The 24,233-nt window shown below is 36.6% G+C and overlaps 3 protein-coding genes and 2 pseudogenes across 6 annotated transcripts; 1 reads left to right on the top strand and 4 right to left on the bottom strand.

Annotated features, from left to right (window-relative positions):
• Nucleotides 1-764: 764 nt before the first annotated feature.
• Nucleotides 765-3,717, bottom strand: LOC127940052 (uncharacterized; annotated as a pseudogene).
• Nucleotides 3,303-4,748, bottom strand: LOC128029998 (oxygen-regulated protein 1-like; annotated as a pseudogene).
• A 132-nt stretch (nucleotides 4,749-4,880) lies between these two features.
• LOC128022704 (oxygen-regulated protein 1-like) lies at nucleotides 4,881-6,147 on the bottom strand. Its single transcript, XM_052610505.1, is given in 3 exon segments — nucleotides 4,881-5,054; nucleotides 5,558-5,914; nucleotides 5,917-6,147. Coding segments are annotated over 3 exon segments (717 nt in total). The 5' UTR covers nucleotides 6,103-6,147.
• A 3,221-nt stretch (nucleotides 6,148-9,368) lies between these two features.
• Nucleotides 9,369-13,148, top strand: LOC128030007 (transcription elongation factor A protein 1-like). 2 transcript variants are annotated; one of them, XM_052617472.1, is made up of 10 exons: nucleotides 9,369-9,438; nucleotides 10,361-10,423; nucleotides 10,517-10,622; nucleotides 11,182-11,281; nucleotides 11,437-11,582; nucleotides 11,946-12,002; nucleotides 12,109-12,263; nucleotides 12,350-12,496; nucleotides 12,575-12,646; nucleotides 12,758-13,148. In XM_052617472.1, the coding sequence occupies exons 2-10, from the start codon at nucleotides 10,403-10,405 to the stop codon at nucleotides 12,764-12,766; spliced, it is 813 nt and encodes a 270-aa protein (XP_052473432.1). In that variant the 5' UTR covers nucleotides 9,369-9,438; nucleotides 10,361-10,402; the 3' UTR covers nucleotides 12,767-13,148. The 2 variants fall into 2 exon arrangements, with proteins under 2 accessions (XP_052473432.1, XP_052473423.1); XM_052617463.1 differs by lacking the exon at nucleotides 9,369-9,438 and adding an exon at nucleotides 9,646-9,817.
• A 1,461-nt stretch (nucleotides 13,149-14,609) lies between these two features.
• On the bottom strand, nucleotides 14,610-23,830 carry LOC128030030 (regulator of G-protein signaling 20-like). Of its 3 annotated transcripts, none has more exons than XM_052617508.1 (5): nucleotides 23,167-23,830; nucleotides 17,875-18,038; nucleotides 17,420-17,497; nucleotides 16,892-17,126; nucleotides 14,610-16,798 (listed from the first exon to the last, which is right to left on the bottom strand). In XM_052617508.1, exons 1-5 carry the CDS (start codon nucleotides 23,377-23,379, stop codon nucleotides 16,610-16,612), a joined length of 879 nt encoding a protein of 292 aa, XP_052473468.1. In that variant the 5' UTR covers nucleotides 23,380-23,830; the 3' UTR covers nucleotides 14,610-16,609. The 3 variants fall into 3 exon arrangements, with proteins under 3 accessions (XP_052473468.1, XP_052473461.1, XP_052473475.1); XM_052617501.1 differs by having other exon boundaries at nucleotides 17,420-17,509; XM_052617515.1 differs by lacking the exon at nucleotides 23,167-23,830 and adding an exon at nucleotides 19,561-19,671 and having other exon boundaries at nucleotides 17,420-17,509.
• Between the last annotated feature and the right edge of the window lie 403 nt (nucleotides 23,831-24,233).

Genomic DNA, 24,233 nt, shown 5'->3' on the forward strand with positions numbered 1-24,233 from the left:
CTTCTATTCTAGACCGATGACTTTGGTTTAATTAACAGTATAAATTACTTATCTGAGGGCTTCCATACAAAGATATTTTGAAATGTTGTTTCAACACATCTTGAGAAATCATTCAGCAAACCACTTCTTTGCAGTGCTGTTTACATGCATTTTTTTTTCTCTATGAGAAATACCACTTAGGAAGTTCAATAAGTTAAGGTAAATCAGATGATTTGTGCAATACAGCCTCTGTGAAAAGACATGTTGGAAATATGAGATCTGTTAGTACCAGATCGCAACCCCTCCTGAGGATGAACTTTCCCATCAGGCAGTTTAAATTCAACAGATGCGAATGAAGACATACTTCCATTTTTCTTTGCCCACATTTTAGAAGACTGCTTAAGTTCCTTGTTTCTCCTAGCATTCCCTCCACTGCTGTCATTATTGACACTTTGGTCATCCAAAAAATTATCAGAGTCACTGCTATGTGACATATTGAAGTACATACATTTTGGTGTAGGGGGTTTAGCCATGTCCTCTAGCTCAGAAGAGGATATTACAGCCAGAGGCGAGGTTCGGTTCTCAAAAGAGGGGTAGGCTGAATACTCACTCCTGTTGTCCTGAGCTGTGTCAGCTGATGTGATATCTACATTTCCATACATTTCCATAGTTGCAGGAGGAGAGTTACAGATAAGGTAGTTTTCCTTGAGAAGCCACCTGCCTTTATCAATCAGCACTGTCTCTCCAGAGACCACGTTATCTTTTAAAGCCATACACTGTACCGACTCAAAGTCTCCGTCAAGTGAACTTTTATCACTTGGACATCTACTGTGGGACAGTGTCTCTTGGATTGCCCTTGTAGTATCCTGAAAAGAACCAATACTGCTGCTTTATAAACTTGGACTGGGAGTATGTTTTTTTGTCATCCATGTAGATGATCTCATCAAGCCGTTCTCTTTTACATTATTTATTCTTTTTGGCTTCTCTGAATCTTTATTTATGATTTCTCGAAAAAATACGTAACCTCTCTGCCTCCTCTTCTCCGCTCTCCGTAAAAACTCCTGCGACTGGTACCCATCATGTCTCAGGCCTGTTATCAGACAGATCTGATGTATTTGGGCTCGGTAGACATTTTTTACCGTACTGATCATCTGTCCTTTGGCAACCTACAAACATCTCCATCATTTTGCATTTGTCTTGGTCTATTCTGAGGTTGCCATTTGAATCACATGTGACAATCAGGGTAGAGGACAACAAAGCTGAATTTATTAAGTCTAACAGCTCTTGTGAGATCTCAGTTGGATGTAGTAGAATCTATGATACTAAAGATTCTGTGGAAGGGGAGTCATGCTGCAGTATGCAGAGTAGAAGTGAGCACCAGTTAAGTAGATAATGATAGCCATGTTTCATAGCCAAAGCTTTCTCAAACTGGTGCTCGCTTGTACTCTGCATACTGCTGCATGACTCCCCTTCCACAGAATCTTTAGTATCAGTACACAAGTGTCTAACACCGTCCACGCTATTATAAGAATCCAGCAAACTTTCATAGTCTTCCCCTTCAACATCACATTCTTCAGCAGAACTGTCCTTTTTAGTGAGACTACCTTCCTTTAATGTCTGGACTTTGCAGAGTTTGGAATCACTTGTGTTTGGCTTCATTTCTGTCCCATCCTCATCTACAGCCTCAGGATCAGAGTCTGGTTCAGCATCTGGGTCTACTCTATAAACTTCATTGCTCTCATGCTCCACCTCATTAATACTACTTTTCAATTTGCTGCATTTTCTTGTATTCAGCTTCAGGAGTTCACCTTCTGAGTCCTCTGGCACATCTTCTTGTTGATCTGCATCTTTGACATCTGGAGACATCACCTGCTCATCTTCTTGGCTGGATGATTCTAATGTTTGCTCTCTACATTCACTCTCTGTATCATGATGAGGCAATAATGTCTCTTTGGGCTCTGAGTGAATGGACATTCATTGTGATAAGATGGACTTGTTTTCTTGTTCAAGTCCTCCATCATTAATCATTTCTTCAAAATCAGAAAGATCAGCTTCCTCTATGAAACAGTCCTCAACTGTACTGTACTGATTTTCCTCATTTAGCTCAGTTGCCTCTCTGTCTGAAAATGGCATACTCTCAGTTTCTAATGCTAAACATGAGCATCTGGCATTTGTGTCGTCGGGTTCTGAACAATCGGATTGTTTGTAATTTACCCTGATGTTCTGAATGGTGTCCTCCTCCTCAACATCAGTGTTTCGCTGTTCTATAATCTCTGGCGTTACATTGTCCTCGCTTTCAGACATATTGTCTTGATGATCAGAGAGCTCAGAAACTTCCTCTACAGCTACATCTGTCCTCTTTTGTTCTGATGTTGGAGAATGATTTCCTTCACCATCATTGTTTCAGACTCTGAATCTTCATACATTACCCTTTCTTCCATGTTCTCTGCATTCATCTGGTTGTTATCAGAGGTTTCTAAAACATCTGCTTTACTTGAATCTCTACCATTAAACTCAGGTGATTGAATGGGCACTGCTATAGCAGAATCTTCATTACCCTGGTCCTTTTCTATGGTTTCTGAGTCAGAGGAATGAGCTTGAGTTAAACGTAATTCCTGAGATTCTGGTTCAGTTGGATCATAGGTCATGTCATCATTCTCAATATTCTCCATTTCCTCTTCCATGTCAGCAGCTTTCTCTAAACTACCACTTAAGGACCCATCTTCATTTTCCTTTTCTTTAACCGAAATTAAACTGGTGGCATCATCATGTTTGATTGAGTCTGCTTGCTTAAAATACTTTAGATCTCCTTCAACACAAGAGGAAATCTCTCTCTGAATATCTTTAGGCATGTTCAGTTCATCCAGTAACTGTTCAATACAAAAACTTTGCTGTTTGTCCCGATTTTCTGCTTCTCCTTCTAAGTCCACTTCTACATCAAACTCCTGCTCTGAGAATCTTGGTGACAGCGGCGGACTATCTTCAAGGACATTTTGCTCTTGGAAATCTCTCAAGCTTTGTTTTAATTTGGATGAAGTTGAACTTTGAAGACTGGACAAGCTGTCCTTTTGCTCATCTTCATCTTTAATATTGGATATTTTTTCCAAGGACTGAAATACCTGCAGGGCCTCTGGACAGACAGTAGAGTTGCTGGCTTGTGATTCATGTTTGTAGAGGACTGGAAGTCCATCTCTCAGAGTCATTAATGACAAGAAAGACAGAAGAGCTCTCGAGGGAGAGCCAAAGGCAGAGGCCACCTGAGAGGAAAGATCTGGGAGACTACTGGACTTTTCCCTTTCCAAAGGTGTTAAGTGGGTCTGACTCAATGCCCGCTTGATGGACTGAACAGACAAACACATCTGTTGCAAAACTGGCTTCATGCCTGACCTAACTCTGACCTCTGTACTTTGTGATGTCTCATAAGGGTCGGGTTGGAACCATGTTCTCGGATGACTTGTGCATTCTTACAAGACCTTCCTGTTCAGAATGTACCCTTAAAATTGTCATCGATTTACAAAATCCTATCGGCCTCTGTGGCTCAGTTGCCTCTCCCTCACACCTTATTTGTACGGGTGGGTGAAATGTTGGCCTCTTGTCAGCATTATCTTCTAGAAAGTGCCTTCATCATCTACACTATCTTTTTCCTGGTCACTTGTGACAATGACAGCATATTAGTTTTTCCACTATCCTGGGAGTTGGAACTTGTGGACTGCCTTGTGACATCTACATCACAATCATTACTTGATGAATGGTGTTCTGAGTCTGTTTAGCCTCGCTTACTTTGAGGATAAGCTTTTGTGTGATATCCAGGCTTGTTGTCCACATACATCTGTGTATTTGCATTGTAATTGTCAGACATATCCTGTGATTCATATCTGGGCATCACAGTCTCTGGTATGCCCATCGTCCCATTGTTTTGTAGCTGAGGAATCTGTGCAACACCTGAGGATCTAAAGGAGGAGTCAGAGTTTTTGTTCGTTACCTCTCCTGATTCACTCTTCCCAGGTTTTGACACAGTGCTTGTACTGCTGCGACTGACCGCACAGTTACCCTCCGTCAGTTCTCCCTGTGCAGTTCGCTCCATGTATGAGTGTGCACCTACTGTACTCTCCTGAACTTCAGTCTCTGAAATGATTTGATGTTTTCGACTGAGGCCTCTTTTCTTCGTTGTCTGGAACCTGGAGTGGGTGGCCTTCTATATATGGACTTAGGCTTTTCAGATGATGCATCACTGCCATAATATTCCCTTTCTTCTTTGATGAATCCTACAGATTTGTTAGCTAGTGTATTGATTTCTTTAGAATCTAGGCTGTGAGGTCCATTCAACCCTTTACCTGAGTCACTGGTTACATCTAATGAGTTTGCACCCAACTGTGGCTTGGAATTGCACACTGCACTCTGCTGGTTATTAACGGAAATGCGACTCAGTGTAGTTGTCCAGTGGATCATTTCCTCTTGTTTTATGGTAAGATGCACCTTCATCTCCACTGTCATGCTGCCATCTTCATTGACCTGGAATGATTTTTCAATGTCATCTTCAGTAGGCATAATGGGGTAATTCCTCTGCTCCACACCATTCATATATTCACAAGTCTCCAACTCGTCTAATCCCATTGGCTGACTGCCTTCAGTTTCCATTGATTAATATATGTTTCCATTCAGTGACTTATTGATCTGCTCTACAATGGACCTTTCAGAAGATAAAGAGAAATTCCTTGATCTTTAAATAGTCCCAGCTGGAAACTTTTCTTCTTCTTATGGATGAATGATCCGATACTATTAGAAGACAGAAGATGAAAGATGGTGAAGGGAAAAAAAGAGAAAAAAACATCAACAATTAAACGTAAAAATCATAATAGAATCAGTTTATCATTAAAGTGAAGTGCTAAAAAAAACTAATATTAATCATTTAGGCTCACATAAATGTGTCTCAGTTTGTGTTGGATGCAAAGATTCAGAAATCCTTGAATGACTTTAGTGGGAGCTTGAAGATTGTAGTTTCCTGTTCTGAAGGGTTCGTTACCAGCTGCCACAGCAATCCCAGAGCCCAAGATGAGGGCAGGAAGCCCTTCAACCTATAAACGGAAAAGAAACTCATATGTATCTAGTAAATACAACTTTTTTTCAGAAAGTCAAACTGTAGTTTGACAGCTCACATGAGCTTTGGTCAGTCATGTGTGTGACATTTCTCAAGATGCCACAAGATTACAGGGTACTTTCACAGCTGGGGGTAAGAATTAAAACATCATGGCTTAGTAAATCAAGGACTGAGGGAATGACTAATCAGCAAAGACATAGTATACTTTGAAGCTTGAAAGATAAATAGGTCAAAATTTTGCAAACAACATACATAATAAAATAAAAATTCAATGACAGGGCAAAGCAAAACGGTCCTGACTCCTCAATTCAGGTTGGTCAGCAGCTGTGTTTAATGCAAGATATAACATGGCTATGATCGCTACACCCAATGGTTCTGTGTATTACTGTGCAATATCTCAGCATCCTGTATTACCAACATAAACAATCAATAATCTTGAGTCAAAACTGTTCCATGTATGCATGTATAATACATACTTACTCTTCTGCCATCTTCTGTGTAAAGCTTCACAACTGGGAACTGCATCACTTGAGAAAGATAATCCAAAAGAGCTTCAAAATTTGTGGCTATTCTCCTATGAAGAACAATTACTCGCTTCATACTCAGATCCCTGTTTTTGTAAACTGTCACTCTTTTTGGTGTCCGTACTAGAACTGTGTTTTCTGCCATTTTTCCTGCTTGTGTGGTCACTTCATTTCTCTTTGCTAGCTGCCGGACCAGTTCTCTGCATGCTTTATATCCCGCACTGGCAGGTCTGGTTGTCTTCCAAGGGACCTGTCTCTTATGAATCTCATCCAAGTCGAAAGACTTGACTTTCTTCTGATCTGAGCACAGATACTACTGTAAGAGCACCCATCCTGCACATCATCAAGGGTGTGGACAACATGTGTTCCCCTGGGTGTTGTGATGGTCCTTACCCCAAATGGAAGAGGCACTTTCTTGGAGAGAGCATCTAGAAGGGCATCAAAGGTTTTAAAAGTGTGGCTGTTGATGACCATCCAGTGCCCTGTGAACTGAGGAAACATACCCTCTTAGTGGTAATGGGGTCTTGTTGGGGGTGTAGGGGTCTGGAGACCAATGTCTGCAAACTCCCCACTGACATGTCAGGATGGGGTGCATCATTAAGGTGTGTAGTGCTCATATTAAGAGATACTGGGGGGAAAAATAAAGTACCAACAGTTAAATAACAACAACAACAAAAATTCAGTTCTTTATTTCAGTTACATAATTTTCATATAACTTTTTCAACAACTTTATTTGGTTCATAATAACAACATAAATTCTGCACTGCATTCCAGAACATTATTCTCTTCTTACTATCTGCATCTCATTAGGTTTGATTCTACCTTCCTGAAATTACTTCCACATCCACTTTGTGTCAGACATAAAGTAAGCGTTTTTGTAAATGAAGGGGAATTTCAGCTTATGACAGCAAAACAAAACCTTTAAATTATGTGATATGATCTTTTTAATGATGTCTTTATACTTTGCCATTTTTACAACTACAAATGCATTAGAAAAATCAATCTGTAGTTCGTTAGCAGCAAAAGCTACATTCGTCTGTCAGGTATTGTTTTCGATTTTTCATTAAAGTCATTAATGAAATGGCTTCTCGCAGTGAACAGTGAAATGGCCTCTTCAGCACTTCAGAACATCAGGAATGTTTACTTAACATGGCCAGGTATAAGAATGCAAGCCACTGAACAAATGCTAAAGCTTATATTTAATGAAATCAACAGATAAAACAAATAATGTTAGTTAAAATTCAAACAATAATAAACCTGAAAAATGTGTTACTCTGAAAAAGAAATAAATAAATATAGAAACTGGTCAGTCTTAAAAGCTATATAAAAACATCATCTTTATACAGATTGCTTTACCGTGTGGCACGGACAGCCTCATTCAACTGACAAATAATGTTCCACAAGAATCTTTCAGAGCAATAAACCATTGCATAACAGCCACAAGACATTTTCTGGAAACCAGGATTTAAAAGCACACATATATATAAAGCTCAAACTCTAAAATGCTGCAAAGAGACAGTGCCTTTTAAACACCATACTAAATAATATCTAAAGAAAAGCACAACCTTTCTAATGCAGGTTAATTTACCAGTATAAACATTTTAAAAATATATATACAGAATATGCAACTAGTTTTTATCCTACTATTTAGATAAAAACACAAATATTTGAAGCCATTCATCCTACCTTATTCCACTTTTTCAGGAGGGTTGAGCTGGCGAGTTTGTTGTCCATCAACTGAAGAGATTATGAGCAACACATAAGGCTATTTTGGGACTGCAGGCATCAGGGTCGATTCGTGTAATCTTTGGTCATGATTAAACAGCATTTTTGAGAAAGACAGCATCAAGAATATCATCATTTTAAGTCCTCATATATTGAAAGGAATGTAAAAAAAACCCAAATTGAAGCATTTGCACTAACATATAATTAAATTGTATATCCTTGGAGGTTTCTAACATTACAGTACTGATAACCATAATAACAGTAAGTGTGATGAATGATATACAAACATAAAACATCATGATTAAGTTATGCAACAGCCTCTTGCAAGTCTTTCAGTTGATCTGAACTGTTTATTTAGGCTAGTATACTTGCATATTTGTTTCCTCTGACTTTAAACAAATTACATTTGTAAATGCTGTTTAAGTGGTTTCCCCTTAAACATAATGAGACATGAAGTATCTGTTCTGCTGTGTGTGTGATATCCAGCAGATGGCTGAAGGTGTTTCTAATTTCTTGCAGAGATATAAGCAGATTTAAGGCCTCTGTTAATAGGGATTAGAGTGGGGTGAAGTCGAGAGGTTTTACGCGGTAGCTGAATAAGGGAAAGGGAAGTCTCAGCTGGTAAAGCATGTCTCTCCGTGGGCGCATAGCTGTGATACAGAAGCACAGCAGGAATATTATGACTGTGATTGGTTTACAGCAGGGCAACATCAGTTCTTAGTGCATTACATCTGGGGTGATGGTAATCTTGTATCATATGAATCAGTATTAGATATTGATATGTACAGCATAGTAGTTGACTCTATTTGTTCATTCTTTAACTTTTATATATTTTTTTCTTCATAATGAGACATTGTTTGATGCTTGATGGATTAGAGGCTTGCATGCAAGGCGCTGAGTAACAGACATATTAAATTTTATTTAATAACAAGCAAGCACTGGAAAAGAGTGACAAATTCATTTCCATTAAATCAATAACTTTAAAAGCAAAGTATATTTAATAAATGACAGAATAAATATACATTTTTATTATATACATTAAACATATCTATAAAAATGTAAAATGTATATAAAAAAAAAGAAAAGTCTTAAATAGTATCTCACACCTCCATTGTATAAGGCCAGAGTATAGCTATATAGTATACTTTGTCTTCATATTTTAGATGTTTATATGAAACTTACCAAAAATTTCAGAACATTATTAATTTTATATCAACCAGGGTTCCAACCAAAATGACCAATACAGTATCGATAGAAAAATACATATTTATATATAGAAATATTTCTTTCACCTTGTCATAAACCCAAGAATATTTTGATATAAGGCCTTACCTATTTATTTATTGAAATCTGAATCCAACTTTAGAATTAATTTGATTAATAGATTGATTTATCTGTCTTTTATAATAAATTATGTTGCAATGACAAACCTTGCAGCATAGTGTTACGCTTGATCTTTGAAATCCCACTGAGAAGTCAGGATGACAACTTATAGGCTGATTTTGGAAAACTAATTGTCTGCATAATATGCAGTGCATATTCAGCTACACCAGTGAAAGGCCACAACCCAAAGTCCAGAACATCATTACCCTTGTGCATTATATTCTAATATATACACATGTCTTAAAAAGAAAGAATATATAAAAAGTACCACATATAAAAAGTGGCCTATGTACAGTAGTCTTCCACAATATTCACTACCATACTCTTTATACATTCAAGCAGACTATTGTTATAGGCAATTCCAGAATTTTACCTTCTAATTTTTCTCTTTTAATGAAGTATTTCAGCATCCACTACTGTCTGATCCATTGCCTTTTCGTGTCAGCCTCCGCTCATTTCCAACATTTGGAGGCACTTAAACCTATATCCCACCGCTACATCAATATACTAAGAAATGCGCACCAAAATAACTAATTTGGTTATATATCCTCACTAACTGATTATTAAAACATGACTGAGCACCAACTTCGTTTCTTTTACTGTCTATGGTTTGTAGTAAGCACGAGCACAAGCGCACTCTAGTGTTGCAAACAGAGGTTGCTGGAATCTCACCACCCAGTACTTTCAGCACAAATCACTACCAAATCGCTCCATACCATACGGCTCAAGGTATTTGACATCTTGTTTATATTATCTGAATCATTTATGTGTGTAAATTTCAAGTTGTGTAAGGATACACTTGATGAAATTCATTCAGAACGCTTCAAGTGTGGTGCGCGCTCGTTTCTTCGATTAGTGTTGCCTGCGCTTTACGTCGTCGATTGGTTGAGCCATGGCGCTTCTAGTCAATGTTTTGATTAGTGATGTCTGGGCTTTCGTAGAAACGCCTTCCTGTTGCGCTCGCCGCCGGTTGAGTGGTGTGTTCGCGTGTGGTTCTACGTTGTTTCTATACATTTACCGCTAAACATCAATAATGAGTAAGAAAGAAGAGGAAGATATCATCCGGATCGCAAAAAAGATGGATAAAATGGCACAGAAGAAGAACGGGGTGAGGTGTTTTGTCATGAATGAAATTCATGTATCGGATCAGACGAGGCTAGTTACGTAGCAAGCTAACAGCTACATACACGAAGAACAACTGATTTCATCATCTACCGCGAAACTGGGGATCTGTTTTTAGATCTGATTTTAGTGGTTAATGCTTAAGTGAGATAAATATAGTGGTTTAGTTCATTGTTTAAGAAACTCAGCGCTTAGCGGGGAAATGAGCAGCATTAACGTTAGCTTTTATCGCGGATAAATGCACAGGGTCAGTCAGCGGGAGGCGATAATGCGAATGTGATTTATTCTGGAAAAAATACGGACTCTTGCGTTCAGTGTGTTTAATAATTTTTAGTAAAGCAATGTTTTACCCATGTCGTCGTTGCAGTAAAAGTGAGGATAGTTAGGTGTTATGCTACATGGTAACGTCTGTTGACGTTTCTGTAAATGTTTATGTATTATTGAAGTTCCCATAAAGTTGATGGTGTCTGTCAATGTATCATAATGAAATGTGTTTTAGTAAGCCGGGTTTTATTATTTTTAAAATTAGGCTGGTGCACTGGACTTACTAAAGGAACTAAAGAGTATACCCATGACCCTGGAGCTTCTGCAGGTATGTTTACTCTGTTGTCCATTGCTCCTCATTCACGCTACGGTGCTCAAACACATTTTAACGAGACATTTCTTCTGCTTCTCTTCTGAACAGTCCACGAGGATCGGGATGTCTGTCAATGCCATCCGCAAGCAGAGCACAGACGACGAAGTGACCTCACTGGCCAAGTCCTTGATCAAGTCCTGGAAAAAATTGCTTGGTGGGTGCAATCATCAATAACATGATCTTTTTTCATTTGAATCCATGTGTAGTTTATTTTTTATTTTTGTTAATGCTGTAAGCATTTCTTATTAGTTTTCCCTCCAAATTTTTACAGTTTGGTTGAATTGCCCATATGTAGTTTCTTGATTGTTAAGAGGTCATAAAATGCTTATATCAGCATGCTTATATTTAATTTAAACACTTAAGCTGCAATTTAAGTATGGATTCCATTATATTAGAACTACCAAGTATTAAACCAGTTATTGCACTGTACACACATTTTAAAGTGGGCCTTATGTGTCTAAATACTTTTTGGAATGTTGTGTATAATATTGAATAATTCATGTCAAGTTTCTCCTTTAGTTTCTTGTGTAACATGAATAAAAGTCTGGAGGTGTTTGTGTTGTTGTAATACCATTAATTGCCTGTATGTGGTAGCAACTGCAGGTTTTCTTTAGTACAAGATTTTGAGTCACCACACCAATATATAGGTCAATTTCTGATCATTTTTTAGTATTACACTGATGAAATGTCTAACGAGTGGTTTTAACATCCAGATGAACCTGCTGCAGAAAAGAACTCTGAGGAGAAAAAGAAGGAACGCACATCTCCAGTAGTTTCACCATCTCAAGCCAGCCCAGAACCCATAGAGGAGAGGTACCAAGACCATTTTAATGGTCATAAGATTTATTTATTTATTAAATAATCACATTGCTCATGATCTTAGGCATTAAATGAGGCTTTATACATCTAACTTTCTCATCCTCTGATTTCTGTTCCTTTTTGTGGTCTCTTTACTTCTTCTCTCTCAGCTCAAGCAGTAATTCTAGCAGTAAGAGTGAGTCTGTTGATGTAACACCCAACACGCTGATAGCCACTTTCCCACGAGCACCAGGCACATCTGACTCGGTCCGTATCAAGTGCAGGGAGATGCTGGCAAATGCTTTGCAAACAGGAGGCAAGTCAATGGCAGGCAAATCTTCCTAACACACATTTTTCTCCTTGCTAAGTTACCATACAGTGTTTTGCTATTAGTATTTAGACCTGGTTCTAATTTAGTTATTTTTCTGAATTATAAATCGTACATTTAGATTTGAGTGAATGGTGCAGAATGCATGGAATACTTTAATACTAATTTAATTGGACTCTTTAATTATAAGTCAGTTTAGTAATTTATTTTTTCTGTGCAATTTTTAGACTGTGATATTAAATAGAAGAAAATTTTAACTAATTGAAAAAGTTGAATATTTTGTTCATATTTATGGTCTGTATACTTTTGCAAGGGGTGTGTATGGTTAAAGTGTTGTCTTTTTTCATTTAGATGATTACATTGCGATTGGTGCCGACTGCGATGAACTTGGAGCTCAGATCGAAGAATATATCCATTTCAAATTCATCCCAAAAAAGTAGCAATTGTTATTGAAATGTTTTTTAGAAAAGTAAAAAAAAAAAAATTCACATGCATTTCCTTGACCAACTTGCACGTATCTTTTTGGAGTTCAAAAATACTGATATGAAATACAAGAATCGTGTGAGAAGCCGAATATCCAATCTTAAGGATGCAAAGAACCCCAACCTGAGAAGGAATGTGCTGTGTGGGAATGTGAGTCCAGACCGCATGGCAAAAATGACAGCAGAGGTCAGTGACAACAAGTTCCCTTTAACATTGTGTATTAATTATAGAAACATGTTCTCTCTCATACTGACATTGTTGAAATCTAATAGGAAATGGCAAGTGATGAGCTGAAGGAGATGCGTAAGAATCTGACCAAAGAAGCCATCAGGGACCACCAGGTGTCCACTTCTGGGGGCACCCAGACTGACCTGTTCACTTGTGGCAAGTGCAAAAAGAAGAAGTGTACCTATACCCAGGTAATCCTAGAAAGTGTTTATGAATATCAGTGAAGGGTTTTTTATATATACATTTTATAAACGCACAACTTTCTTTAGGTTCAAACTCGAAGTGCTGATGAACCGATGACAACATTCGTCTTCTGCACTGAATGTGGAAATAGGTGGAAGGTAGGTTTTTCCTTTTGCTATTTTATTTTGTTGTACCCATTGATACATTTCTGTTATCCACAAACAAGACAAATTGAATTAACGCTGTCTCTATTCAATCTGTTTTCACAGTTCTGCTGAAGTTGGGGTTTGTTCTCTGTGTTTGGAGATGTAGCTAAATTCCAGGACCAAGTTTCTGTATCATGGACAGCAATTTAATAGTGCACCCGATGTAAAAAGGCCACAGTAGATCCTATCAACTGTTTTTGTTTTAATGGTCCAAACTCATGTCCAGTGTTTTAACTTGACGTATAGCTAGGCCATAGGCCTTTGGACTATGATCAATGTTGTCAAATTTATGTTTTCCTTAACCATCACTTTTTATATGTACTTAAACATTTTGACAATGTTTGACAACATTCATATTTAGATAGTTTTGCTTTGCTCTAATGAAAGCTAGTGAAAACTATTTAATTTTCCTAGACAAATTTATTTTATTTTAAAATAAAATGCTTTTAGAATATGTTTGCTTTTTGGCTCGTGTTTTTTTTTTTTTTATTTTTTTTTTTTTACCTTTTTCATTTGGAAGTTTGTCACTCTGAATTGTACATATTTATATGCATGATTTGCAAATTTTTACTGTGTACATTGCGTTTACTCCCAGGAGTAAAATGTTTTAAGATTGATGGTGTTTGTGAATTTTATACATCATATTAACAAAATGCCACATTATACATCTGAGATGGGTGATTTTCTTGTCAAATCTATTCTTTTTTATTATTATTTTTTGCTGCTCTTAACTTATTTACAAGCCAATGGATAGTCTTATAGATCAAGGTCACTGTAGATTTTTATTTATTTAGTAAAAAAAAAAAAAATCTCAAACTCTTTCATGCTCATCAGTTATGTAGGGTCCACGTATTATCTTCTGCAGATTTTTATTATAAATTTTGTGGATGATAGGGATCTGAACTAATATTTGAGTCCTATATATATATATATATATATATATGTGTGTGTGTGTGTGTGTGTATGTAATGTTTCGTTTGGTAGCTCGTGTGTTTGTTTGTTTTTCTGTGAGGTTTTCTCCCAAAGATTTATAATGAGATGATGTGTTGTACAAAACAAAAAAAAAACATACATCAGCATATTCTATCAATCATGTCAATGTTACTTTTGACATCAGCAATCAATACAAAGTGGATAGAGCTTGCCTTGCATCCAGATGACATTTCTATTTCTGTTTGATTTTCTATCGCTCTCTTAAATGATTTTGCTGTAGTATCCACTACCGCCTTGATGTCCTAATAAGCCCCTTGCATTAGCAATGTCTCATCTGAATAACAAACAACCCTTTGGTGGTTGTTCTTGATGTCCTTTTGTGCACATGGAAAACAGGAGGTTTGTATCATCCTGAAACCACTGCATCTTTGCTCATTTACAGTAGTTTAAGATTAGCAGAAAGACTCTCCAATTTTTTATAAGAAAATATGTTTACATTATGAATGCTTTTTATACATACACTAACTTTAGCCTTTAGAAACAGTTAAATGGGGAGGACACTTGCTTCAAGGTTCTTTTGTGATGTTCCCAGGTGCATCCTCTCCAGAGCAAAGAGTGAGAAGGCAGTTATGATCCGCTGTAAATGAAGACCAAACTGAAAGCCCTGCGTTTATTCTGAACATTTGGATTCATTTTTACATGTCAAATGGCAAATAAAGATCAAATAATGCCATTTTTGGTACTGGCAATTTGCAAAAAAAAAAAAAATTATAATTATACACATATATATATATATATATATATATATATATATATATATATATATATATATATATATATATATATATATATTCTATTATTTTAATTAAAGTATTTATTTTTGATCCCAAAAGCTCATAAATAACACAGAGACACACACACACACACACATATATATATATATATATATCCACTATTCCAGAGCTCTGACAACAATCACACATTTTAAAATTATTGTGCTTTATTGTATCTTAAAGATTCCAAATGCCCACAAATCATTATTTTTCTCAATTCATTAAAACAAAAACAAAAAACGAATCTGATTACTGTAAACATTCACATATTATTAATTAAAAAATGTATAATAATTTGTATGTAAACTGATTGGAAAATAACACTTGTTTTTGTATACGTTACAGAACAACAACAACAAAAAAGAGAGAGAGAGAGAGAGAGAGAGAGAGAAAGAAAAAAAAAGATTCATAGGCAGTATAACTCCAAACCATTGGCTTAGATTGTTTTTGAGGTTGATCTATGTGGTGAATCCATCAGCTCAAATTGCACATATCAATTGCACATTTCATATTAAGTTAGCCTAAGACAAGTAGAAGCACCACCATGAAATACATGTTGGTAGATGTATGTCTGGACTCAGATCAATAATCTTAATGAATTGTACCTGACTAACTGGCAAACAGACCCACTTTCTTAAATGTGCGACTTCAGCATTTGACAAAACCAATGGTGTTTTTTGCTCCAAAACTAGAGGCATATGAAGTGTAATCGTTCAATTCAGACGTCACAGTGCAGGACAAGTCATCTGGTGAATTGATCAAAGGCCCAGAGTCTACATACTGTATGTGGCAAGAGTTTAAATCAACTATTGCCAAAAAAGAGATGCCACAAAATTGAATGTCAAGGCACTTCCCCGAGTGAGGATCTTGTCTTTGAGTGACATGAGAGTCAGGCAACAAAGTAAATTCACAGAACTAAAAATATAGTAAGAACTTGGCAGCTCCAATTCTAGTCAGTTTTATTGGAGAGAAAGCTAATCACACAGTTTTACTGAACTTGGCTACTTTGGTGTCATCTACTTCTGAGGGTCCTAGCAATAAAACCTGCACCTTCCCATTCAGTGCTCATGTTTAGAAATACAGCACATTTGATACTGTAGTATAATACCTGCAGGTTAAATCTCTTCTATTCAAGGTCATTAATAAAAATAATACTTCCTCTATATACTGTACACAGATGAGGCTTTCAGTCTTCATAGTGTCTTTGGGTTGAGTACATGCAAGGAACTGTTGCCATGCCCAACCAACTCTTAGCTGCTCGTTCTCAATGTGGCTAGGAATAAATTAATGCTATGATACAGAAAAACACTTATAGATTCATGATATTTCTGTAAATAAATTCTTGATATTTTCAAGCAGTACATAAGGCAGAGAAAATAACTTTACTAAGCTGTCTGATATATGCATTATGATAATAGTTATTTCTTATCCATGATACAGTTCAACCTTTTTTTAATTGAATATATTTCTGCTTAAAACAATTATCTCTTTAATTACAGTTTTTAGGAGTTTTTCTTTAGGAAATAATGATGATTTCTCATTGGAGATGCCAAGTCATTATAATAGGGAGTATTTGATAAAGTAGCTGAAACAATACTGTTTACAACAGACTGCTCCTGTGAAGTGTTGCCTTGACTTAAGCTTTGATTCTCATACGCATTTTTCAGGCAATACTTGTTGCCCCATAATTCCCTCTTCTTTAAATATTATAACACGAGAGAAAAAAAAAGGCTGAAGGAATGTAAGATAAATTCATAAATATATCTACTGTATATAGTCCACGATTGGTATCACATCTTCCTTCGAACATTGATATAAAAAAAATTAATAAAAACAACCCTTCAACACAAATAAAATTTAAATTTAAAATTCTTTAAAACATCTAAACGCACTGATAATCCTTTGGAGCATCGTTTGCTATGCTGATCTGTAGCAGTACTTGTGGTGTTGAGCCCTCAGGAAATTTGAGACATTTTTTTTTTTTTTTTTAATCCAGTGACCTGGAGACCTGAGTGTCTTTTTTTCAGGTACAGATCGCTATAGCAGTAAAATCCCTGGGAAGACCCTCGCTGAGGTCCTTTTAAACATATTCTACACAAGAAAAGGTAACAACCAAAAGATGGGGCATTCAACCCGGGATCACAGAGATCTAAGATTCCACCAACTGCTCAGAGACTGTCTTGATCAGGTTTTTGTAGACCGGCGAGTTCATGAATCGCGGATATGAGTCCCTTTGCATTAGTGTGTATATCTGGAGCTGGGCATCGTCAAACGTGTGGGATGTTGGCTCCAACATGTTCCTGTTTATAACCTCTCGAACTCTAGAGTCGAGGCTCACCTAAAAAAAAAAAAGCATGCAAAACAAGAATATTAATCACTGTCATTATACAGGAAGTGTGATTAGGTTGTTCCTAGACATGCATACTCTTACCTCTTTGGGTGAAAGGATAGAGATGTAGTCTTCGTATATTATCCGTGCTCTCTCCTCGATGACGCTCTTATTGGTTTCCTTACTGAATTCCTCGCAGGCTAACCAGAAGAGCATGTTTTCCTCACTGAACTCAGTGCGCAGAAACTGCCGGAAGGCACTTCTTCCAGCGGGGCAGTGCATCAGTTGGTCGAAAGATTGCCCCCATAAGAGGACCTCCTCCGCAGTCGGTTTCAGACTGCCACAAAACACATGGTTCTTAGTCAGTTTTGGCAACAAAGGAATCAGCAACAGTTTTCCTATGTTCTTCTTCTTTTTTTTTTTTTTTAGGAAATACTGTCACAGCAAAAATATTTAAAGTCTAATTCGTCAGACGGTTGTATCTTGCAGAACAATAGTAATTCATTTAAATAAAAATAAAGATTATTTTATTTTGTCATTTCTCAATGTTCCATCTCGCAAAACTACAGTAATTAAAAAAAAAAAATCCTTTTAAATTTTTGTTTTTTTGTTTTGGTAAAAATGACTGACCTTTCCTCGAAGTCTGCATTCCCCTCTGCTTTAAGATCATACGAGGCTCTCCGGTTCCTCTCTTCTCTGTCTTCATTCCTAACAGTGAGACTGCAATGTAGTAAACACATCATGATCTCAAGACACCTAACAGTAGACATTAGAGTAGTTTTGGAGTAGTCATCTGCTCATTGTTCAGTTTATAACTGTAACTCTTGCTCATTATAAACTCACACCCAGACTGTCATGAATTCTGGCGCTTTCAAAGCAGATATCTTGGGATCTCAGACACTTCAGTAAACATTATACATAATACTTTACATGCTGAATGAACAAAAATAGTATTTAAATCACATCTAAGCAATATTCCAGGTATTATGATACAGTGATTTCCTGGTCATTAGTTTGGCCTTAAATTGACCTTTTTAGGTAAGATCTGACATTAGCAGTATAGCTAAAAAGAAAAAAACTCCTACCAGGAGCAGCTGCAGCAACAGCACCAACAGAAGCAGCAGGCGTTGGAGCCACGGTTCCCCTGGCCAGGCTGCTCGTTCTGTGCCGGTGCTGTGGTGCCCGCCACCGACTCTTGCTGCACCGACATCTGCCTCTTTCGCATCTCCATCCGCTCTGATCCCATGGGCTGCAGGAAACAGCATGCAACTGAGATGGAGCCAATACAAATGCAGCCACAGATATCAAAAAGCCGAATTAATGGTTCAACAAGCAATTGTAGGGTGTAGATTACGGAGGAAGTTATTTTCCTCCAGTCCACTTAAACATTTTGTGGTTTCCATTGGAGAAAATAATGCTTTTAACAAAACAACAAAGATGAACAAAAGTGGTTTCCATTAACTGATCGTGCTAGATAACAAAAGGATGGAACAGCAACCCCCACAAGATGCTGAATGCGCATATGAATTGGGTGAAGAAGACATGTTTTAACTTGACCAGAAACCAAAATGTCCTAACAAGTCACGAACACTAACATGACCTAACATGTCATGTCATACTTATTTCAAAGGGCTCTCCACAGCTGATTTGAATCCATGCATATCACCCCTACTTAAACACTTATCATCTTAACACCAACTTTTTTTGTAAACAATTTCTAGATTTTGTGTGGAAAAAGTATTGTTTCCATTATAAAGCCTACCTGTACATTTAATAACTGATAGATTCCAGTTTCTACCATCTCTGAATCACAAGCATGTTGATGAAATCGCTTATTATCATAAGATAATTATCACATTCAGTGTTACAGTGCTTCTCATTCTGCAAACATGCTTAGGCCAATTTAGACTTGTTGCCATGTGGGTGGGACTTCTCTAATTCTTCAAGCATTGGTGTCTGTACTGATTTAAACAACCATGGCTTTCGGGCTCAAACAAACCATACATTGGATAAAAAAACCGAAGGTTATTTGAAGCAAATAAATAAGCTCCTGGACTGAGCTGTCTTTAAATGCATACATATAAGAGTTATAATTATCAAATGACTCCCGATCAGTATCTTCGATCTTGCTAAATCTTGCTGTGCTAATTCCAAAGAACAGTGGAATCAAATTCCTCGCTTGAGCTGTAAGATGTTGGAATATTTTGGGGTAGGAGGGGGCGCAGCACGCATCTAGCTGCAGTCAGATCACTTAATCAGTGATCACAGCCGCGGTGCATATAAATGCTTGGCCATGTTTGATGGTAATAAAATAAGATTTTAAAAACATAATAATAATTCGGTAATTTACGGATTATTTTGTCAGCATTATTTCACGACTGGCAAATGATGATGATACACTGGCTCACAGAAAACACTGATATGGATAGCTAGATTTTACCGAAGCAGAAGAGACGAAAAAGCAATATCATAGCTTTATATGTGGACCGCATCCTAAAAGATGGGGCGCACTGTGAAAACCAAAAGACAAAGAGCATTCTACTCTCCAAAAAAAAAAAAAAAAACCTAATGGTCTGACAGTATTTCCATCGCATATTCTCGCATTGCAAAGTGCAACCATTAAGCACAGCTACTATATATCTTTATCGCCCAGGACAGCATCGAAAAGACATTTCTGTCAAACATGACATGCCATCATCAACAATCAAAATCAAAGGTCATTTTCTCCACGGATACCTTATTTAAAAACAACTTAAGATCCTCATACTTACAATTTCACCATGTATGCCCAGAGATAAGAGATATTCTTTGCCTTGATTACATCCGTTGGCATAAGGATTTTTTTTTTAAGACCGGCTGTTTTTTGACAATGCGCATGCGTGTCTCTCGCGAGCTGTGGCGGTGGTAGCGTAAATCCTTTGGATGTCACTGATTCATGATGCACATCTAACGGCGAGAAACGACATATTTAAACGTTTTCCTACAATCCTGCGGTTCTTACTTTCAAACAATTAACGCCACATCCGCACAAGCAAACGTCAGCTCAATATAATAAATGAAACTGAAATATATTTTTGTATGTTTAATGGAGGAGGATAGCTATATTTAACACTGCTTCCAATGAAACGAGCACAGACTCACGAGTGTCCCTGTGCGCCTCACATGAGGTGTCAATAATGTGTCATAGAACATGACCGACAGGGTAATGGTGTGCTATGTGCTTGTAAAAGTGAGGAAGACCCCCGCACTAAGCACAGAACATCATACGGAGGTTCCTTTTCTTGTAAGGAATGGCTTCCTAGTCACTTATCTCCTAGACTTAGGCTAATAAATTATTTTGCATTCTTAAATTAAATGTATCTACAAGAATGTGATAATAAATATACATCAAATTCAAATAAATAAACAGATAATAAATTATATACTGGTAACAGCCTGTAGACTGGGGTAGACATTGCTCTTACCGCATAAGAATTGTGTTTTAAATATCAATGTTGATTTTGAGGAAGTGAAGAAAAGGGAAAACGAATCAATTTGTTCTTTCAGTGTGAAATAATGCAGGCATTTGATCTATCTGAAATTAGCCAGTTTTTTTTAATCTCAGAAAAAAATATTAGTAGTAGTAATAGCATGCAGCTGATAGCCTATCGTCGGAATATTTTGGCAATTTCTTGATTTTTCAAAATAGAATTGTACACCACACGAAGTTCTCAAATTAACAACCTCTTACACTAAAAAAAAAAACAAAAAAAAACAATAATAATTACCTCTAATATTATGGTAGGGCCTACGTAATTTGAGAAGCTAGTTGGATCAATTCTTGGTCATAGGATAATACTGTGGATCGTAGCACTACTGACTCTGTCCATGGTGCTGAATCGCAGCAACATCAACAGTTTCTAGCAACTAAAAGCATACAAATACTCATTGTGCAATGAAATACCAAAAATAATAATAACTCGTTATGTTGTAGGTATGATAACTGTTATAGGATGATATGAAAACGCTTATGACTTTAACCCAACAACATGACGTGTTCATTTGCTGACATAATTAGCAGTCGCATACAGTCGTGATTACTATCTTTGCTATCTAAGGGCATTACTGACATCTGCTGGAGCTGTGAGCGGAATTGCTGGGGAAACAAAACAACGAATGTAAGACATCAAAGACGAGCCTGCTGTGCATGTTAGAAAAGCCGTATTTAAAAGCGATAATGTGCGATTTAAAGATTTAATATTAATCGGGAATACTCAGAAACGTGAAGTTTGTAAATGTGTAAAAAATGAGTAGATATAGGTATAGTAGTCTTTATATAGAGACAGAATCATGACATCCAACCACAGTGTGGGAAAAGAGAGTGGAAGAGACACAGCTCAACGCAAACACTTGGTGGTACTGTTTGACCGTTTGTATAGTCTTTACCTTTTCCCAAATTCACAATTTACAGTTTGTAATGGGTAGTGCTGCATATTTTAATATAATTTGCATTACAACATATCATATGTTAATTATTTTAGTCTGCTCAAAAGTCTATTGATTTTTGTTCGAAGCCTGTTTTGGAAGAATGTTGTAAAATAGGCAATGATATTAAATATGCCTCCAACAGTCTTAGACTTATAAAGTATCACCTTGTGGAGCATTCAGAAACAGAGAATGACAAAAAGACTAGCTTACTTTGTGCTCCAGCACCTTCTAATGATGCAAACACTGACTCAAGCTGCAGTATCCATGACAGATGAACAGTTTGAGTGCTTTAACAAACATTATCTGATGTTAAACACACTACCCCTCTTAGTGTGTTTAATTTTCTTTAATGCAAACAGTAGCCTTCCTGATGGAAATGAAAATATATAGTCGAGAGAACATAAGTAATTAAAAATGAAAAGCAATAAATCTATACTCTTTACATGTCACATACAGCCACTGGGTTTCTTCAGAGTTATTAATTAAATATGACTATCAAGTAGTATCATGTAATTAATTTGTTTTCTTTGAGAGTTTTTATGTATCAAGAATGTTCATGTTAGTTATGTGACAAGCATTCAGTGACCATAGGATTTCTTTAGCTCCAATACATATTCCTTATATCCATATACCTTAATGCCAATATAGCGGGGGAGAACTTTTCTTTCTGCCCTTTGAAAAAAAAAAGGTCAGGAAAAACACAAACCAAGAACTCTCTGGGAGAGCAGAAGCTGTTCTTAAGCTTCATGTCATTTTTAATTGATCTCCATGAAGGTCATTAGAGTTATTCTTATGTGAATTTAAGACATTCATTAAAAAATACACCAGATGTCCACCACTGTAAGTTTCAAGAGCAGCCAGCTCTGATATGTCATACTGTCTATGACATCATCTAACAAAGAACTAATCTTGAAATTAAAAGTGAATAGAAAGTGTTCCATTTAATGAGAACAAGCTCTGAATCTGAAATTGTCATTTTTCCCTTAGAGATCAGTTGATAACTAAAAGAGACTTTTCCTCCAACATGCTGAAGGTGTCAGAGGGCAACTATATAGGGCTCATTCTAGAAAAAACTCAATGTCATTGTGAAATATAAACTATCCTAATGCCAAGCTTTAAATATGGACTTCAAGGCACATGACATGTCATGAATTTCTGAAAAGCTGCTACACAAATGAAAAAGATTTGTGTATCCGAAAGAGGTGTCCACATTTGACTTGCATGTGCATATTGGTATTTCTTATTTCGTAATATTTTAATTTATTGTCAGAATTATAAACACATTGAATAATAGCACAAATAATTTTTCAGTTTACTGCACCAGTTATTTTAGTTATTTACTAATCACAGCTAATTAATTGGAAGTTTTGCACGACCACAGAAAATAACTTTTCCGTTTTGCACAATATTAGATAATCCCTCCTCTCATTCTGAAGATAAACTTCTCTAAATTCTTTTTGGTGTAATTAATGATGTCTAAGTAAGAATTCTTTAATTAAAAAAAAAAAACAAAACAAAAAAAAAAACAGTGTAGATCTCATATGTACATTGAGAGATTCCCATTAAACAAAACGTGTTGCATAAATTGTGTTGCTCATACTTGATTATGCAATAAGTTATTCAAATACTCTTAATCCGTTTTCAGACAGGAAGGCTTCCAGAAATAACCTGATCCCATCAAAGAGAGCTGCCTCCACTGACATGAATAACACCCAGAAACCACTGATATAAATCTATGTATGTGGAAAGCATTTGTTATTGTGAAAATCTGTACTTTCTCATCATAGTAAATCTAGCTGTCAGGAATGACAAAATAATCTTTTGTAAAGCTCTTTTGGCTATCATGCATGGCTATCTTTAAATAATTAATAGTGTTGACATCAGTCAGGTTGGTCCATATCCTGACTTACCTGAAAGGATATGGGATCCTTTGATCTGTCCTCCGTATTATCATTCTGGTCCTCATTTTCATAACTTCCTGTCGCTAAGTAACCCCCGTCGTGCTGACAGGCCAAGAGAAGATGCCGTAGCTGTCCCCACATCAAGCAGGGAGAAAGCCAAATGCTCTGTACCACAGAAGAGGGCCAGACCTCCCACTTTAAGATGATTCTGTTACATGGCATAGCTCATCTAAAGCCTTTCCATGTTGTTAAAGAACATGTTCCCAAAGACCCAAAGCCATTAGTTCTCTCATGATCCACAGCAGTTTCACATCTCTGGTTGGCAGGTACCTTAACAAAATGAACTTAAACAGAAGACAACAGATGACAACAGAAGAGTAGCACTTGGTGAAGATGGCAGAAAAGGGATTACACTTGTGCATTTCCAATCGAGTCTAATCTTCCAGTGGTTTAGTCCACTTCAAAGGCTTAAAGCAGATTAAACACAGGATGTGTGTCTGTCGTTCACAGCCACAAGTGTGTTGAGTGAGTGATATTTTGAATAAAGTGGATGCATTTATAGTGTTCATTCAATATATAAGAACTTCACCAGTCAATTGTGGTTAACTTTAATACTCTTTACTTAAAAGTGTGATTTATATACCTAGAAAAGTCATGTAAATGTATGTTTTCGTTGATACTAATGGCAAGTAAATTTGATCAGGTAGTCAATTTTAGCAAAAATATTTTCTTAATTCTTATCCAGAAAACCATGAATGACATGAAAAGTCCTGTAAATTTACTGGTTAAAAAGGTTGGGTTCCTTGAAAAACATTTAGCGCTTAACACTCCTGAAACATTATTATTTTATTCAAATAATTAGACTATTACAATTATTTAATTGCAATTATTCCACTTATAATTATTAAATTCTATGATTTATTTAAATGTATATAATTTCATCACAATTATTTGAATCATAATTATTGTAGTTACCTACTTTAATCTGGTTCCATTGTCATTTCAGCTAATATTATTTATGGGCTGCATGGAGTCAAAAAGCTGAAGAACCACTGGTGTAAACTTATATAGGCTAC

Source organism: Carassius gibelio, chromosome A2 (genome assembly GCF_023724105.1).
Source record: "Carassius gibelio isolate Cgi1373 ecotype wild population from Czech Republic chromosome A2, carGib1.2-hapl.c, whole genome shotgun sequence".
NCBI lineage: Eukaryota > Metazoa > Chordata > Actinopteri > Cypriniformes > Cyprinidae > Carassius > Carassius gibelio.